This window comes from Aplidium turbinatum, chromosome 15 (genome assembly GCF_918807975.1).
Source record: "Aplidium turbinatum chromosome 15, kaAplTurb1.1, whole genome shotgun sequence".
Lineage (NCBI taxonomy): Eukaryota > Metazoa > Chordata > Ascidiacea > Aplousobranchia > Polyclinidae > Aplidium > Aplidium turbinatum.
In genome coordinates this window covers 22,891,026-22,909,264 of record NC_137486.1, presented here as the reverse complement: position 1 = coordinate 22,909,264, position 18,239 = coordinate 22,891,026, and the positions used below count along the sequence as shown (strand labels likewise).

The 18,239-nt window shown below is 40.3% G+C and overlaps 1 protein-coding gene across 1 annotated transcript; it reads left to right on the top strand.

Moving 5' to 3' along the window:
• The first annotated feature begins 547 nt into the window (after positions 1 to 547).
• Positions 548 to 13,373, top strand: LOC145784592 (zona pellucida sperm-binding protein 1-like). Its single transcript, XM_082596448.1, has 10 exons — positions 548 to 679; positions 1,671 to 1,918; positions 2,458 to 2,564; positions 3,051 to 3,208; positions 6,781 to 7,030; positions 7,444 to 7,720; positions 8,389 to 8,578; positions 9,142 to 9,316; positions 9,530 to 9,689; positions 12,512 to 13,373. The coding sequence occupies exons 1-10, from the start codon at positions 555 to 557 to the stop codon at positions 12,655 to 12,657; spliced, it is 1,836 nt and encodes a 611-aa protein (XP_082452574.1). The 5' UTR covers positions 548 to 554; the 3' UTR covers positions 12,658 to 13,373.
• The last annotated feature ends 4,866 nt before the right edge of the window (positions 13,374 to 18,239 follow it).

Here is an 18,239-nt window from a genome sequence, read left to right as displayed (position 1 = left end):
CAATGTCTTGGATGATTGGTTGTTAATTCTCCAGTCTACTGATTAGCCCATGTAAGCCCACCTGAGCCCATTGAAATACCGCTCACAAATAAGTGAACTTACGTCATAATGACCTAAAGAATCAGAATTTAACATCATTAAGTATAAACACGTATGTTTGTTTGGAATACAGTTATACTAAGTAATGTTTCATTATTTTACTTGCCTTCAGCACCACTGCAGTAGGTTATAGGCCATGATTTCGTAAACTTTTTTTGTATGTTATTCGCTCTGAGGATGCGCATTGTCATGGTGCGCGAAACGTCAGTGAAGCAGCAAAACAACTTGTATATTTCTGCTTTTAATCACGCATTCATCAAATGAACTTTGCCACTGGCTATAGAAAAGATAAAATTTCTGGTGAACACCCAAACTTTTCAGTGTGTTACGTCATCACCCAATGGAACTTGTCCTTTACTCCGGCTGCGGTTTGTAGGCTGTGAAGTTTTACATATCCATCAAATTTTCAGAAAACCTCAAAGAAAGATTGTTTAAAAATTCATAAAAACCACACAATGATGGAATACGTCGTGGATCTCTCTTGCAAAGATGTTGTCGCTACAAGGCAGGTTCAGTCCAGTTTGATCTACCGCCATGTGGGGCTGTTGGTCCCAACAGGAATGACGTCAAACAGTTTCACGTGAGTCTCGTGTCAAGTGGCGTAGCCAAAGGGGGGGGGTTGGGGGTTACAACCCCCCTTTGGCACGCATGCGACGTCGTGATATTGAGAATGATGCTTTCAGTCTCTATGTCTCTAAAACAAAGTTTGCCTAATTTTGAACAAAACTGCATTAAAAGAGCGAGTTTTGCCAATACCAAACATTCAAATAACTCAGCCAAGAATTAGCAACAAGAAAACATAGAAACTTAGCTTTATTTCCTAAAAATGCCCAAAAAAACATGATCTTATCATTTTGCCATGCCACCGGACAGCACCATTTTACAGAAATATTTATACCCACATTTTGTTTGGAAATGCTCTCAGAATGCACCAAATTCAAAGTAATTTTTCAAAATTTTCTGGGGGAGGCCCCCCAGACCCCCCGTCGCTGGGTGTCGTCTTTGGCGAAAACGCCGTCGGGCTTCGCCCGCCGGCTGTCAACCCCCCCCCCCCCCCCTTTCACAATTCCTGGCTACGCCACTGCTCGTGTCTATCATTGTTGACTAGCTCTGATTACACAATAAAAGAATCTTCACAGAAGATACGATTGAAAGCGAAATTATCACTAGGACAGTGGCGTAGCTGGGGGGGGGGGGGTGGAGGGGCGGACCGCCCCCAATCGGCACGTCTGGGAGCGGCGCTTTCAGACTACGATTTTTGATTTTGATTATAATCTGATAAAAAACGCATTTCATTTTCACATGCTTTTTCTTGAAGGGGCGGCAAAATCTGAATCCGCCCCGGGCGGCACATTTCCTAGCTACGTCAATGCGACTAGGAAGAAAGCCACTTTGTTGCTTTCCAACTTGGAAAGGATCGTTAGTTGCATAAAGCATTCCACAGTGCCGCAGGCTGGCTATCTGTGTGGTCCTACAAATATCGCGCCTGCATCTATTTAAAGTAGAACATGTACTTGTGTTGACGCCAGATAATCATTGCGGCATTTCACCACATCTACGTTTCTCAACAGGCCTTATTCTTCCCTCTACTCGGTGTTGATGGAATGCGAAGTGTTTGGAGCAATCGGCGGGAATCAGACGTTTCATTTCCCGCAGAATTCTTATATTCGTCCTGAGAAACGAATTTTTGAGCATCGTGTCTCAAGAGGACCTGGAAACACTTGTCAAAGTCTTGTGTGCCCGTACGGAAGTTTGTGTTTGCTCCAAACTGACGTGGACGGCTTCTATTGTTATTGCACAAAAGGAAGACAATGCAATTGTGAGTGGGGTCTTTTTTCTTCGCGCTTTATCCCAACACTTCCATCTCAATTAAGCGTGGCATATAGCTTACAAAGCCTAATCGTTCCCCTACATTAGTTTATCACGGAAAAACTTTTTACTTAGTTAAAAAGTAGGCTATTTTTAATTTTTTCCGCAACTCGCTTGGATAAGCGCCGGATATTTCAAATGCAAGAAAACCACAAGACAAAGCCCCCCTGGTTCGACTCTCTGGGTATGCACATGGATATTAGAACAGCAACATATTGGACAGCTCTCCGCCTGGTGGATGAAAAAAGCAGTTGTTATTTTAATCAATTTTTGTAGTTTGAAAATTAGGTTGACTTCTCTTTCTAGCGTTTTGATGTTTTTTGATATTTGGTTTTGTAATTTTCAGAGGAGCGTATTTGTTATATTTGTTGTTGTAGGTTGGTCTTGCTTGACGACCCCTTCCAACATAACCTTAATTTACCACCGGAACAACAATCGAATGTCATGAAAGATAAAGCTTGCTTTAATTAAAACCTGTTGCATTGTTAGTGCGTTGCCCCGTTGGGTATTACGGATGCAGCAGGGAAGGTGTCGAACGTCTCCATTGTATCAACACAGGCTGGCTTTGTGACGACAACATCGATTGTCCTGGACAGGTGAGCGCGGTCGGTGCTTCTGTACTTTGAACTTGTGACTCAGCAGGAACTTGTGACTCAGCAGGTTTCTTGTTCGTTGAAAAATGAGATTCTAGCCTTTTTACATCTAACTCCTGCGGACTTTCTGAAAGAAATTAATCTCATCAGTTATTTTGAGTCAAAGTCTGTACAGTAGTGTCTGTGCCATACATTTTATTGTTGTAGATCGATTGAATTCCCTTTTGAAAGATGCAACTTACCTCAATGGGTGAACTGAACTCGATTAAAAAATGGGTTATGGGTTTGTTTTAACAAAAATACTGTTTTCTTCAATAACTTCCTATCACCATCAAATAGACCAGGTTCAGGAAATACATCCCCAATAACCATGGGGCGAATAATTGCTGAATTTTCGTTCTATTGAACGACTTGCAACTAAAAACCTTCATCGTGAACATTTGCCAACCAGCGATTGCTAAGTGTCAATTGTTCGTCATTGTGACGTAGGATGACGAAGCGTCGTGCACCGAGATCTGGTCCTCATGGAGCTCGTGGACGAAATGCGGGAGCAGATGTGGAGGAGAGATGCAGAAGCGATCGCGAAAATGTGACATCTCGTTTCTGAGAGATCCGGAAAGTTGCAAACTCTTTCACAACGCGCTCGGGTGAGTAAGATGGGCAAAGATGATATTCGTTTAAATTGCGGATATCCCGGATACTTCGAATAACCTGACAACGCTTGCCAATGAAAACTTAAGTAAATTTGTTTTTTCCTTTTGTTTTCATAAATTGGACTTCCACGAGGTGTTGAAAATGTAACTGATCTCATTTAACCCTTTGCTTTTCAACGTTTTTTTGGAAGTTAACTGCTCAAGGGGGGGCCGTTTTTGGATCAAATTCAATCAGCTGTTACGTGTTATCCGCTGATGCTATTTGAACAGAAGTTGCACTGGTGTGAAAGCAAATCATTTGTATATAAGTTTGAAAAGTCATTATTTTAAAATTTTATATGTTAAACTTGATATTTCAATTTTTGCAAAGGTACCCAAAAACGACAATTTTGATTTAACTTGCCGCTATTTAATTACCGTGCTAATCCGATTTCATGCAAACTTCTGAATAACAAAGAGCTCGATCGAACGCACGAAGTGTGTGTGCGGTGTGCCGAATCATTGCATTGATTAGAATTTACGACTTGCGAGCAAATCTTATTGTAAGCTACTCACTGATTCTAAAATAGTTACAATCAAAGTAACATTGTTACACGAATTTGAAAAAAAAACAAAACTGCGTTTGTTGTCTTACATTTTTATCCTAAACTAATGCATTCCCAAACTCATGGCTAGCTTCTAGTTTTATGGAACCAAATTTCTCATAAGTAACACCTTAGCCTGCTTGAATAGCTGTTTACATCTTCGTTTGTGTATTTAGGTCTACAATTGAGTTTGTAGTATGAATATTTTTAGTAGAGAGAAGACAGTTGAACAAGTTGTTGAAATTATCTGAAATTTCTAAGTTCAAATTAGGTGCTTTTGAAATTGTGGATTTGTGTCAAGTCGCATCACAAATATCATGCAGGCCACATCATAAGTCATTTCGCTTACGGGTGTTTATAAACATGACTCATAAATTACATCCACAAAAAATACAGCATTTATATCAACAAAGCTAAGTTCGAAGCTCACTTTTTATTGAAGATTGTGTCAATCAATTCGAAATAATGCAACAGCGAATTGCCGCCAGCGTCGAAATAATGCAACAGCGAATTGAGGAACGTGCGTAAACAAAGGAAATGTGAAATAACCCACAGTCAGCAAATCTACATAAATTTAACGTTTACAAATGTTGAATCAATGTAAAAGGACTGGATTGCTGACTGGGTCCTTATTGTTTGAAGCACTAAAAATACGCGTAATATCGACAACATCAGCAAGGCAGTGATTATGTTTCTGGCCAAAAAAAAAAAAATAACTTTTGACTTCAAAGATAAAAATGATTATAACGAAGCTTCAAAGTTTGTCGTAAAACATTTTACAGAGATACAATAAACATAATCATTTTGTGCCAGATTGTGAGAAGACTTCCTAGATTCTTTCCAACCATTTGCATGATTGCAAATTATTTTCTATAACTCTATATTGCTAAAAAATGGCTTCTTTGTTGAAACAACGTGGCTACAATTCTATAAGAAATTCTTAGGCCTACTACATTGAAGTAATGAAATTTTTTTTGTGATTTTGCTGATGACGTTTTACAATATCCGAGAAGTAAAAAATAATAATGATGAATTATTTTATAAAACCGTGGTTTGCAAGTGCTTCACAAAAAATTGTTGAGGGAAAATTTACTATTAGACGTAAAACGTTTGTAAAAGAAAATTGTCGGTTTACGTATTTATAATGTTTATTGCGCTGTTATCGAATTATAAACTGCCTGTATTGTCTACCTTTGTGGTTGCCGGCCAGCTTAGAGCAGCATGCAAACCATGCGTTTTTGGTATTTGCATCGTGTTATGATTCTCGAAAATCTCCCACAAGGTCTTTATTTTTATCGTGATATTTTTGTGCCTTGTCTGTCCTGAACTTGAAGTCATTGTGCAGCACAATCCACACCGGTTTTTAGACTCAGTCTTCATTGAAAATCTTTTGTGTGGTGCATCATTTCAAGTAGTGTCTTCCCCTAAACTGTTACACAAATCGCCCAGAACCAGAACCATCGTGTTATCTTACAGCAGTTGAGAGCCCGTTATTGTATGTGTGGAATTATTACTGTAGATGTCTGACTAAATTCATGCCAAAGTTGAGCAAATTCTGCTTTCGGGATCCTTGCCGTTATTTACGGTATTTTTTGTTGATAAGTTTGGGCAGCATTTTTCCAAGATAAATGAAGACATCGGTATTGTTCGTCACTTAGATTTAGTTTTCTCAGCATTGTTTATTCATTCTTTGATCCACTAGTTTGTCCCACTTTTGGTATAATCGGATCGTTTATAGCCTAAATGGCGGGTCTTCACAATAGCCGGCCTCTTATACATTGGCGCAACGTATTCAGATGTTGAATCAATGATGAAGAAAGCTGATTTGTTGTTTGTCTTATGTGACGCCTAACTTTATGCCTCGTCTACAGTACAAAATATTTTGTAATGTACATTGTGTACATTGTACATTTTGTTTGTAGGCCTACATTACAAAATATTTTGTAATGTAGATGAAGCATTATCATCTTTATTTTGCGCTCTTTGGAACAAAACACAGTGCACTGTGAAACAAAAATACAGGACATAACAACAAGTAGGCGACATAAATCAGTGAAGGGACGCCATCGAGTTAGCTGCTACGTGTAAATGAAGCCTATCTCATAATTTTGAGTATCTCACAATTACTGTTTGCAAAAACGCTATTTCTCCGGCTTCTCCCAAAAGCATTTGCAGTGATACATTTCCTCAATTGCAAGTTTTGTCAATGAGAGCATTTCCATAGAACGTTTATTTCGAAACCAAGTTTTCGTGTCTTTATCCAAGAGAAGATTTCTTATTGTAACGTTTTTTATTCGTCAATGAATATTATCTGCTTGAAACAACTGTTTTGAATAGTTTGTGGCCTCCATAGTCTACTATTTTGATCGTGGATTGCTATTCTTCTTTGTAGAGCTGATAACGCAAAAAACGTTTGCTATTATTGTTTCTAATTAACAGCTTTGCGATCACTGGCTTTTCTTTGTAGCATAAGAAATAACGCGCTTTGTATTATTGAGGTCAAACCAAACAAAAGAAAGCAAGAGAATGCTTCTCTCTGCTCGCGCATATCGATGCACGAAGCAATTATGAGCTTATGGCTTGTCATCGCAATGTAATCCATTTCACGCTTTGCTGGAAGTTAGCTAGAAATAGCAAAAATTCACCAAAATCTTGAATTTACAAGAAAACTACACAACTTTTAGCATCAAATTTAATATCATCAGATCCGCCTGGCAATTTTAGGAAAAGTCAAGAAAAACCAAGTGCATGGCGTTACTGTGCTTCAAATAATTAAAGGAAATATGAGGGGGGGGCCAAATCCGGCCTCCCTTTGAGGAGCAAAGTGTTAAGACGTCAGCACCACTTGCTCCTTTCTGGAACATAAATCTGGAAGTCATCGAAGTTCAGCGGATGACGCGACGTGTGATCAGAACTCAAACAAATCATTGGCTGCGTCATTGTTGCCCGAACAATCCTTTTAACTTTGGCTTTGTTGTCAAGATGCGGCCGCCGATGTACAAAGAATGAACAAATCCAGAACCAGAATCGAACCTGCGGACGCGAGCACTGCTCTCGTGTTCAATGCAATCGTCACCACATGACCATCGTCATCCCGCGGGAGACGTCTATGACGTCACAATCGATCGAAGATCGAATGAGGTTGGGAGAGGATCCTTCGTGTCGTCCCTCCTACAATGACTCGCATGTCACCTTTGTGACGTTCTTGCACAAATGCAACACCAAATCGAGGGTATGGATACCTAGATGAGAGATTAATGACTTTGTGTATGAAAAAATGCTCTGAAGCCTCAGTCCACAGTTGCAATTTTGTTTGTGAGACAACAAAATATCAAGATGGCCCAAAGTGTTATAAGGGCTTTTGTTAAACTGTGCTTTACTGGAAATTACTTATGCACCCTTCCAAATTATTAAGCGTTGTTGCTAAGCAATGATGTGTTCCTAATGGGATCTGTTACTTGAATGGGCTGCAGTGACTTTAAACTTTAATTCTGTATTGTGATACAAGTGCGCTTTTGAATAATCGATTATTTCTTTGACCTGGCTGCTGGTATTGATTCGCTGCAAGGGAACCCAAAACATGATCTCGCTCCAATAGAGCTTGGTTGATGTTTCCCTGCTTCGCTCATCAACGCCTTCATCCAGGTCGATGGAGATTTGGTGATTTACAGCAACGAGGTTCGCTACTCAATCGACCCCGATCCTTCTAGCTTAATCACACGGGATCTCAACCACTCCTACGCCGTCAGTTGTCGCTTTAAACGTCGACGAAAGGTCGCACTACGCGAGAAACCCGAAAGAAAACAAGGTAGTTTGGTTCCTGTGTTGAGCTTCGGATCTGGGAACGATGCTCAAGAAAGTCTGTCGGAGCACTTCGCTTCCGGTGATGGAGAGTTTGAATTCAGAATGGATTTGTACGAAGGTAGAACATTCATTGATGTGTTTCATCGCCGTGTAATCTGTCGATGTTTGAGACCGTCTGTTCACTCCGACGTCAATCGCGAGCATGCAACTATGTCTTGGATGACCTCGCTTTTAAAAGGGTCAAATATCTTGAAGTGTCACGCTTCGTGTGCATGACGTGTCAATGCGACACTCGTTGTAAGCGCGGCTGCAGAAAAATACTTGACGCGCTTAGAGGTGAACTTAATTGAAGATCGGCTTCCTTGTGTCCTTAAAATTTATTCATGATCTTCAACCACCTCCATTGTGACGGCATAAAAGTCACCACATGCATACCAAGCTGCGGCCTCTGTCAACCACGAAAATCGAACCTGTGTCGTTGGTTCAATCCCCTTGCAAGCACCTAAACCGCCTTCAAAAGATGCTTTCTTGGATGAAAGTGATTAAGTAATCTCAAAATAAATACATTGATGGCACAACCTTGACCAGCGATGTTGACAAAAAGTGAACTTTCCGTTTGTTACCGATAAGTTATTCTATCCGCTAGGCGTTTCTTAAATATTCCTGATTCTTGCGAGCCCGCGCTTTCTTAGGATGCACCACTGTTCCTTGACATTGTCCTATAGTGTTGCTGATCGATGTTTCTTGTTTGATGTTTCCGAATTGCTCGATGTCGCTTTGTTGCAGACGCCAGTTACACGAAACTCTTCCCAAGGTCGAGCTACCCGCTGCTCAGGCGCCTCCATGAGGATCTCTTTGTGGCTGTTCACTTCCACACGGTGGATGACGATCTCAGTGTAATGATTGACAGATGTGTGGCCACGCCCACTGCTATCAACGACCAATCACAACTCGTCTATCCCTTCATTGAGGACGGGTGAGGTCTGGTGTGAACAAACCAAACCAACAGAAGAGTCCCATCCGGAAATGTTATTTTTATCTCGATCGTGGATAATTTAAAACAGAGTGAAACTGTTTAACAGGCATTTGATAAATAAAATGACTTGCATTTGTCTAGTGACTTCACCAGAAGAACACAAGTTATTTTATTGTTAAATAGATTGTTAAGTTTGTTAATATTATGGCAAGTATGGCTGAGATACTATCGATATACAGTAGTCTCTTCATGACAGCGGCCTTACAACAGCCAACTGTGCTATCTAATTATTATTTTTTGTTTTATGCTATCAAAGTGAAGTGGTTAGATTGGCTAGTTATGTGTGTTCAAATCTCCTCGTCGGATAAATTCAAGGTTTCCCGTGCTACATATTGAGTAGGGATGCTTTGAAGAAGAAGATTCATTCATATTCTTCCAAGCTTCTGCTATTTTCTTGTTGCTTTATTTTGCAAAACCTAACCTCGCTTGCTTAGGCTTCCCACACCCTTTGTCTGTTACCGACGCTTCTTCTCGTGGCATTTAAACCTCTCTCTCCACCACAGATGTCCAGCGGATGACACTGTGAAGCTTTACATCAATGACGTCAGCCCGAGAAGCGGATGTTTCTCGATTGAGGCTTTTCGGTTTTCTGATAAAACCAAACTCAACGTCTATTTCCACTGTGATGTCATTGTTTGTGACGTAAGCGACGACTTTTGCCGGCCTAATTGCAGCCAGGTGAGGGCGATGTTTCGCAAGCTGATTTAGAGTTTGCAAATGATAATATAATCTACAATCGTTTGCAAGTTATTACAATTTACAACAGTAGCCTAAATATAATCTTTGATTGGTTAAGGTAATTTGTCAGTATAAGTTGCAATTTAATCAGAAGAAATAGTCTGAGCAGCCCCGGCTGGTGCCAATGGATGAACAACATCCACATTGATGCAGGGGAAACGGAGGAAACGTTCGTTTCGCTACAGCGACTTCCCACAAGATGAAGAGCTCAGACGTGGTCACGTGACACAAGGTCCCATCGTAGTTGAGTCAGATGAGAGAAGTGTGGAAACCGCAGGGACGATCATACAGCGAGGAAGACCAGCGACCAAACGTGAGATAATATACAAACTTGTGCAGCGTTCTGTACCATATTACAACTTCACATACAGGTAGCCCATGGCCAGCTAAAGATACGGCCTGATTTGTCACATTTTGCAGAAATTTCCAGGTTTTTCTAACTTTGGGCGAACGTTTAAATAAATTTTTCTAAAAATTAGATTTTTACGCTTTCTTTATTCTTTTCCCCAGATGACACAATAGGTTTTAACATTCTCACATGTTGAAAAACATAAAAAATTCAATTTCGTAGATTTTAGTCAGACTGTTAATTTTCAATAACAGTCTGATTTTGCGTATTTCAACTTACTTTTTCTCATTTGCTACTGCTTCCCTAAGGCAACAAAAAAGTTTTATGTCATTAGGAAACCGCAAAAAGTAAAATCATCTCAAAAAATGTCTGTCAAGCACTAGCAGTAGCTGTAATCAAAATCTGCAAAATGTGACAAATCAGGCCGCATCTCCAGGTGGCCATGGGTAGCCCTAACGATGCAACCCTTGCACGGGTCCACAGATCGGGAGATAATTTTTCAATTGATAATTTAAAAACTTTTTCATTCTACAAAGATTTTTAACCTGAGCTGGAACAACATGAGTGGTGCTAAGTCCTAGTTTTAAAATAACGCTAAGAGGTAGGCCTACATTTATTTTAATTTATTTTGGACCGGCTCGGTGGCTTAGTGGTTAGTGCGTCCGCCTCTGAATCGGTAGGCATGCGTTCGATACCCTGTCGAGTCATACCAAAGACTTTTCTAAAATGGTACTAAATCTAATTCCTGCTTGGCACTGAGCAATAGAATGGATTCGGGTAATAACGTACTCAGATGCGCCTCTATACGGCTGCATTGACACTATCTGCTTTGCAAAGCGCTGAGGAGCAACGCATTCTGCGATGGATACAGCGCTATATAAAAACAAGTATTGTAAGTAGGGCAATTTTTTTGTAACAAAAAAAAGCTCAAAAATGTGACTTTAATTTTGCAAAAAGTAACCAAAAAATAACTTTATTTAACGAAAACAAGAAAGCGAAAGAAATAGCAGCAATTCAACATAAAAAGCATCTAAATTAGTTTCAATTTGTACTCAAATCAGAATTATGCATTCAAATTACAGGGAAAACAAGCGGTTAAATATAATTAACACAATTTGTTTCATCAAAAAAATTACTTAACGAGATTTCTGGAATACACGCAATACGAACAAGCATGGGTTCGTGCAAACCTAAAATTCGTACCATAGTACTGTAGAAGATATTATGTTAAAAGTCTTGGCATTACATACAGAATGTAAATTCATGTCTCCAGTAGCAATGAAAGATAAATAAATAGGGGAATTAGGCAAAAAAGTATGCAAAATAAAGTGACCTTACTGTATGAAATGCCTTAGAAAATTTTTTGAAAAAGTGACTTTTGGTAACTTTATAACTTCTTAAATATTGACCCCACAACCATGAAATTTTGGTTCTACATTTCTTTTGTTGATTGGTACAACTAAAAAAAAGTAACTTTAGTGACAAAACATCGCCCTAATTATGAGGTGTAAGCAGGGCCTCCAAGAGCCCTGCCGGGCCCCGGTGCAGATGTTGCTGCCGGGCCCCCCAGCGTGACATGTCGTGTGATATCTTACAAATCACAAGCAAAATTTGCTGTGCGCGTTCTTACAAAGAATAAATTAGGTTAAAGTAGCCTATTAACACTCCATTATTTCACAAACAATGCACTATTGTAAATATAACTTTAAATTCATAGATACACACTAGTTATACACAAAGATAAAATGCTGTAAAATGCTAAAACACTACATAGTGTAAATATAGCCACAATAGCGTCGCCAGATATGGAATTCTGCCCTAATTTGAGGAAAAGTTTATAGCTGTTGAAAACAAAAACTTGGATTTTGGAAATTATTTTTAGTCCTGGGCAAAGATCAAAACCCTAACCTTATTCCTAACTCTAACCCTTTTACCTTAACCCTTCCTAACTTTAATCCTAACTCTGGCAACACCTGATTGTAACCATGGCAACAAGTGGGTAAAATCAGCCATTTCGAAGATAAAAATTGCAATATTATCCGGCATGGCTGACATAGCATTGCATATGTGTGCATACAGCATATGTGTGCATACAGCTTTACATTAACATACAATACCATTTCTGACCTTGAAATCTGCAGAGACTATGGGAGCAAACTTAGGATGAATGCATTGCTGTTATTCACGACATTAAGAAATACTAACTTCATATAAGAAATACCAACTTCAAATAAGAAATACCAACTTCATATAAGAAATACCAACTTCATATAAGAAATACCAACTTCAAAATATAAAAAACATTTTATGCAAAATTGACTTTAACACGCAAATTTAAACATTTTATCGGGCCCCCTGAACGCAAAAAATTGAAAATTCTGTAATTTAAAAAAAGGGCATAGCCTAATAGGCTACCCATGAGGGGCCCATTCGACATACGGAACTAATATAAAAACAATATTTTATGCAAAATCGTTGAAATCAATCTTTTTATCACGTGAATTTAGACATTTTGTCGGGCCCCCTTGAACTCACCCGCGGGCCCCGGTGCAATGCACCGGTTGTCCCCCCCTCTTGTGGGCCCTGGGTGTAAGTGTAAGGAATGAATTGAATGAATGTGAAAAGTTTCAAAAACTGTGCGATGTGGGATTTGAACCAAAAACTCTTGTCCGGTCACAAACTTGATTGAAGGTTCTCATCAAATGAAGCCTTCACGATTTAAACTTTGCCACAGATTCAGTTTCAGCGTTCCCAGGGATGAGACTTTACTTTGAACTTTTCTTCAGATCTCTCTCCCGCCGATGACGCAAAGAATTCATCCATGAAATTCGTCACAATGGGATTAGTTGGAGGAGTCTTTTGTCTCCTTGTTGGAGTCCTAGCAGGAGTATACGGAAGTCGGAGATGCTGGAAGGCGACAAACGCTGTTTAAAATTGATGTCAATCCTACGCGTTCGCTTCTTGCATCGCGTTTTAATGAACACTGTGCCCGGTGCCTTGCTCTTGTCTACACAAGGCACGATGTGCCGTTGCTAGGGAACGCCGCTTTGTTACAAAGACTTCATAAAATGTTGACTTCTGTAGGCAGTCTCTTACGTGGACGTTGCAAGATCACGTGAGGAGCTGCTCGAGGAGCAGAAGATCACGTGCGATTGTGTATGAAAACAAAACATTGGTCGAAGATCGATCCACCAACGTAGATTCATTGCAATTGTCTTGACGCTTTGAGACGCCGCCGTTCAATTTATAGTTTACATCCGAAAAAGTAAGATAGAACAGAATGGGAAGCTTTGTGTTTTGGACTTCAACAAACCAAACAAGACGGGCATAATAATTTGGCTTGGTTCATTTCGAGTTAAGATATTCAATATAATAAAAATACAATTATCGAAACTCGTAAGTTTCCAGATAGAAAACTCTGTTATTTTTACATTGATTTAACATCTGTAGACATTAAATCGATGTAAAAAGGATGGTTTTTGCTGTCTGGAGTAGCCTTGCGTGGAAATATGTCAGCAAGGTAGTCTGGTGGACTGGTATTGTTGCCGCATGCAAAGTGCGCAATTGTAAGTTATTGTACGTAACTGTGTGGCGTTGACATTTTGTCAAGTGGAATCCTGGAATGCACTTTAAATTAAAACTCACAATAACAAAACATGAAATTGCTGATGAAATCGTGGATTTACCAAACAGGGTCAATTTCATGAAAATGTGTCTTTCCAACGCAAGTCAACATCTGCAGGAGTTTTGTTTGTCGTATCCAAGCTTACACTTGGTGGTTGAAGATTTAGATTAAGTGGACGGGAAGGCAAGGATGCCAATCTTCATGTCCACCTTCAGGCATGCCTTTAAGTGTCCTGCCAAAGACACAGCTGCATGCTCATGAGCGGTGTCGAACCAGCGCCCTTTCGATTGCCGTTCCAGTGTTCTCACCACTCGGCTATGCAGCCGACGATGCAGGAGTTGAATATGCAGGAGTCGGCTATGCAGGAGTTGAATAAATATGATCATGCTGGTTGGAAGATGATTTTAATTGCAAGTTGAATGACTTAGGCTAAGTATTATCTTATACAAGGATAAACTTGACTTTTAAGAGATGTGATCTCTTTCTAAAAAAAGTTATGAGAATTGATTTTGTCAGTTTGTCATTTGATTTTATAATTGAACCATGGGCATATACAAAGCCGAGTAACTTAATTAGATTTAACATATTTAAGTTTATTATATTAACAATTGCAAAAAAAACGTTTAACGCACATTTTATAAATAAAGGAGAAAGAAATTCACCATTGCACTTGCAAATATAGAAGCAGTTTATCGGTGGCAATTGAATAAAAATAACGACATGGTTCGCAACACCGTTGGCACGGTGCACAGATTAAAGTAAATCTTAAAAACAAACTAAAAAATTGGCGTCTGAGAAAATACAAAGAAGAAAAAAATAACAATAAAGAAAACCAAAAGCTTGATGGACAATCGCTGTGTTCTTCTTCTTCTTCTCTCGTATTGTCGCTATATATCAGGGCATCCGTTGGTTAGCCACTGCCTGGTGTCGTCATCGATGGAAATTAGGCCTTCCATACCATGGGGTGATCTATATAGCCGGCAATCCTTGATAATGTGGGCTGCCGTCTGCATTTCGCCACACTCACAAGCAGCACTCTCTGCCAAGCCCCAACGCAACATGTCTGCACCATAGCGTCCAACACCAGTGAGCAAACGGTTACGCCTTGATGAGGCAAGTCTAGAGAGGCCATGTCCCAGCTGGTTTTCGGACGGGGATCTGAATACTTGGCAAAGTGGGGACGTGACGTGCTGCTTGACCATTGTTCACACCACGCCGCGTGGCACCACTGTTTGCTAGGGCTTCCACCAGAGGCTGCCAGAAGCAGGGGCGCCGGAACGATTTTTGACTGGGGGGGCAAGATTACAAAAAAGGGCACTTTTGTTTACTAAAAGGCCAACTTATTTTCAAGTTTAAAGATATAGCGGTAATGCTAATCTATCAGCTCACTATGTAGGCCATTGAGTAATGATAGCCTACAAGGGTCCGGTATACAAAGAAGGGCATCATGCTATGTTATAATGATGTAACCTACTGTTAGGCCTTAAAGCAGCCTGTGGCCATGGCCGCTAAGTAGTGCTTGAATGACCGCCGGTGCTACCTCCTCAATCGGCGAAGTTTGGCCGCCGGTCTCTTCTAGCCAATTATTTAATTTCGCAATAGAATGATCGTGGATTAACTGTCGAAAATATGTAGTAGGCTATCAAAGAGTGACGCAAAATTAGGTCAACGCGTCATAATCGCCACTGCTGTTGCATTGTGCGGGAATATTTGTTATTGATGGAATATATCCATTTGCGATCACCAGCGCTGTAAGTCTTGTGTGTAATTCCCGACGTTTATTTTAACAAAGTCTTAATCCGAAGTGCTAATTTACGTCGGCTGGCAATATTGTCGTTTTTATGTCGATTCGATGTTGTTGGACATTGAATCGTTGTTAAAAAGGAAAACTAAGTTAGTTGACATCCGAGGGGGAAAATTTTTGATCATAAGTTATTTTGCAAAAATTATGCTTCTTTTAGTAATGTCCTTCACATCATTGAAATACTTATTTTATTACCTTTTGCCGTCATCGTCAACACAGTCATGTCGAACGTTGTTTTTCGTTGCTAAAAAGAATTCTAGGGGAGTAGCGAACTTCTTCAAAATCAGCCACATTGGAGACACTCGTGCGACTTGCGAGTGTCGTTAGATGGTCCCGCAGTACTGGATTACATAATCCCGATAAAGCAGTAACTGCGTGGTGCAACGATTCTATTGCAGGACGTCGCCCAGGCCCAGACTTCAACAACGCTAAGTGATCATTTTAGCATTGTTGCAAGTTTAATTTCATTTACTTGTGCTATCGTTATTTTTATTTTGTATTTTGGCCTCCAAGCACGAAGATTTGGCGGCCGAGAAGGAGCTCCCGGTAGGCCACGATGGCTGCCGAAAACAAACGAGTTTTAAGGCTTGTACTGTGTTGCAGTTGCAAAATTTTGAGCCGTAAATATTATTTTGAGGCAAAAATGAAAGGTTATTAATAGGCTAAAAGCCAATAGCAGAAATTGTTATATTGCAAAATGTGCAGTAGATTACATGACTTTAAAAGGGCACCATTGCCCCCCCTGCCCCTCCATCTGCAGAAAAATTGAGGGCAGAGAGGGCATCCGCCCCCCCTACCCCCCCGCTTCCGGCGCCCCTGGCCAGAAGGTCTTGTGCAGCGCGTACAAATGGCTTTCTTGATTTTAGCCGCTGCTTTGGTGGATATCTCAGCGTGGTTGTGTGTAGCGGATGGCTAGGGTTTAGGGCTTTACGGCTCAGGGAAAGAACAGCACGTTGGCGCCGTAGTGCAGCTGGCTCAATGTTTGCAAGGACAGGCAAACAGTCAGATGGAGTTGGGCGGAGGCAACCTGTGACAGTTCGCAGGCAGTTGTTGATTGGTACATCGACAAGGTCAGTATGGGCACTTCTGCACCAAGTAGCAGCACAGTATTCAGCAGGGGCGTAGATTAAGGCTAAACCACTTGTTCTCAGCACTGAGGGGCTAGCACCCCACCTTGTACCAGCAAGACGTTTCATGAGAGCAGTACGAGCTGTTACTTTTCCGCGTAAGTGTACTAGGTGTTTGCGGTATGTAAGGGACCGATCAAGTCGAACTCCAAGGTATGTGGGTGTGGCTTCGAAAGGAAGCGTTCGGCCGTTATTTTGGATGTTAATTTTCCTGTTTGAGTCTCTATTACATAGGTGGAAGACAGAAGTCACCGTCTTCGCTTTACTCAACTTAAGGCGCCATTGGTGCAGATAGGAAGATAGAATGTCCATATCCTTAGTCAAGGTGTTCTGCACTGTTTCCCATTTGCGGTGAGAATAAAGAATAGCCAGGTCATCTGCGTATGCGTATTTATAATCAATCGCTGTGTTGGTCGGTCGTGATGCGTCATCGTGATGGTCAACGTGGGGCAGCTCTTGATGCGTTGGGTTATGATCTTCCAGAGGAACTTTAGGGTAAATTTTACAAAATTAATAAAATCGCTTCGTTTGCTCATATTGCCATAACAACATACAACATCGTCAAACTACGATACTCAACATAACAATGGGATTATTTGAAACAATGTTCGATCTAGAACATTCGCCTAGTCATGCGTGGATGGCCAGTGACCTCAAAAAGAAGCAACTCCTCCGCTTGTGACATCGGTATGCGTCTCACCTCACAATGCTTGTTCGTCATGTGCTCAGCTCAGTGTTTGTTTGGCTGTTCGCGTCTGAAACACCAGTAGGTCCATTGCTGACTTCACAATAAGGTGGCGGCAGCTTTTCTGGCTTTGTTACCTCACTGTACTCTGGCAAGTCATCAAGAGCAGCAGAAAGTGAAAATATCAATGAATGCTTTTCAGAGAAGGCAGGATTGGTATCCATACACGCTTGTGACGTCACAAAGCCTGATGCATTCGAGTACAAAATTGTGTTAGGAAGCACTGCGATATTTTTCAACTGTTTGTCTTTCCTGAGGGAGCAGAAATGTTGAAGAGCTTGCACAAATGAAAGCAAGATGAACATTCCTCCGAGAGCAATAAGGATGTTGGCGGATGTTGAGATGGATGGTGTGCTTGAGTGTTGTGCCTCAGTTTGGGAAATGGTCTTGTTGATGTATCCTATGGATCCCAACATGATCATAATGACACCCAGGATGAAAAGCATGAAGCTCAGCTTCACTTGTCTCTTGATCTTGATGTAACACCGCGTCTTCAAGCGATCTTCATCTATTTCGATTATTGATTCATCTGTGACGTCACCGCGTTTAAAGTCTTCCATTGTGTTCATATATTGTTACGCAAAATATGCTATTTGCTTTTAATCTGCAGTTCAAAAGATTGCAAGTTATACTTTTGTATAAAGGAACAAATGTGATAAATTGTAAAGTACATAAGACAGAAACAAGATTTTAACTCAAACGCAACTTCTTGTAGTGATTGTAGGAAACTTAATTTTGTGACGTCAATTTTACATCAGATTGATTTCAAATAATTCGGAACTGTCAATCAGAATTTGAAACTAAAATTTACGAGGCACTTCAAGTAGAACAACGCAACCCTAAGCTCAACGAGCAGTTATTCGCTGGAGAGGTATCTTTCCTACTGAATTTATATTAGATTACCTTTGCTTTACTGTTTGCTTTACTGTATGTCATAATTGTTTTCCCGGATTGTATGTTGTTGCCGCTCACTATCTATATCGAAATCTTGCCTTGTGATTACACTCATATAGGCTACGTTACAAAATGTTAACCCCTTTGGTATCTGTTCTTTAGTTGTGCGTGTACTTAGTTCAGTGCGTATTACAGTTTTTTATTTTGATGTATTAGGTATTTCCTGATGAGGTGATTTCCTGATGCCGAAAATGTTTGAACTTTATTATGTTGTTAAGGATGAGGAGCTGGAACGAAGACACTTTCGAGTGAGTTACTT

What these genes read in the sequence shown, in the direction of transcription:
- LOC145784592 (XM_082596448.1), top strand. Translation starts at nt 555, where the DNA reads ATGATGGAATACGTCGTGGATCTCTCTTGCAAAGATGTTGTCGCTACA. An exon ending in ACATCGATTGTCCTGGACAG is followed by an intron (nt 2,565 to 3,050) that starts GTGAGCGCGGTC and finishes ATTGTGACGTAG; the next exon opens with GATGACGAAGCGTCGTGCAC. An exon ending in CTCTTTCACAACGCGCTCGG is followed by an intron (nt 3,209 to 6,780) that starts GTGAGTAAGATG and finishes TTTGTTGTCAAG; the next exon opens with ATGCGGCCGCCGATGTACAA.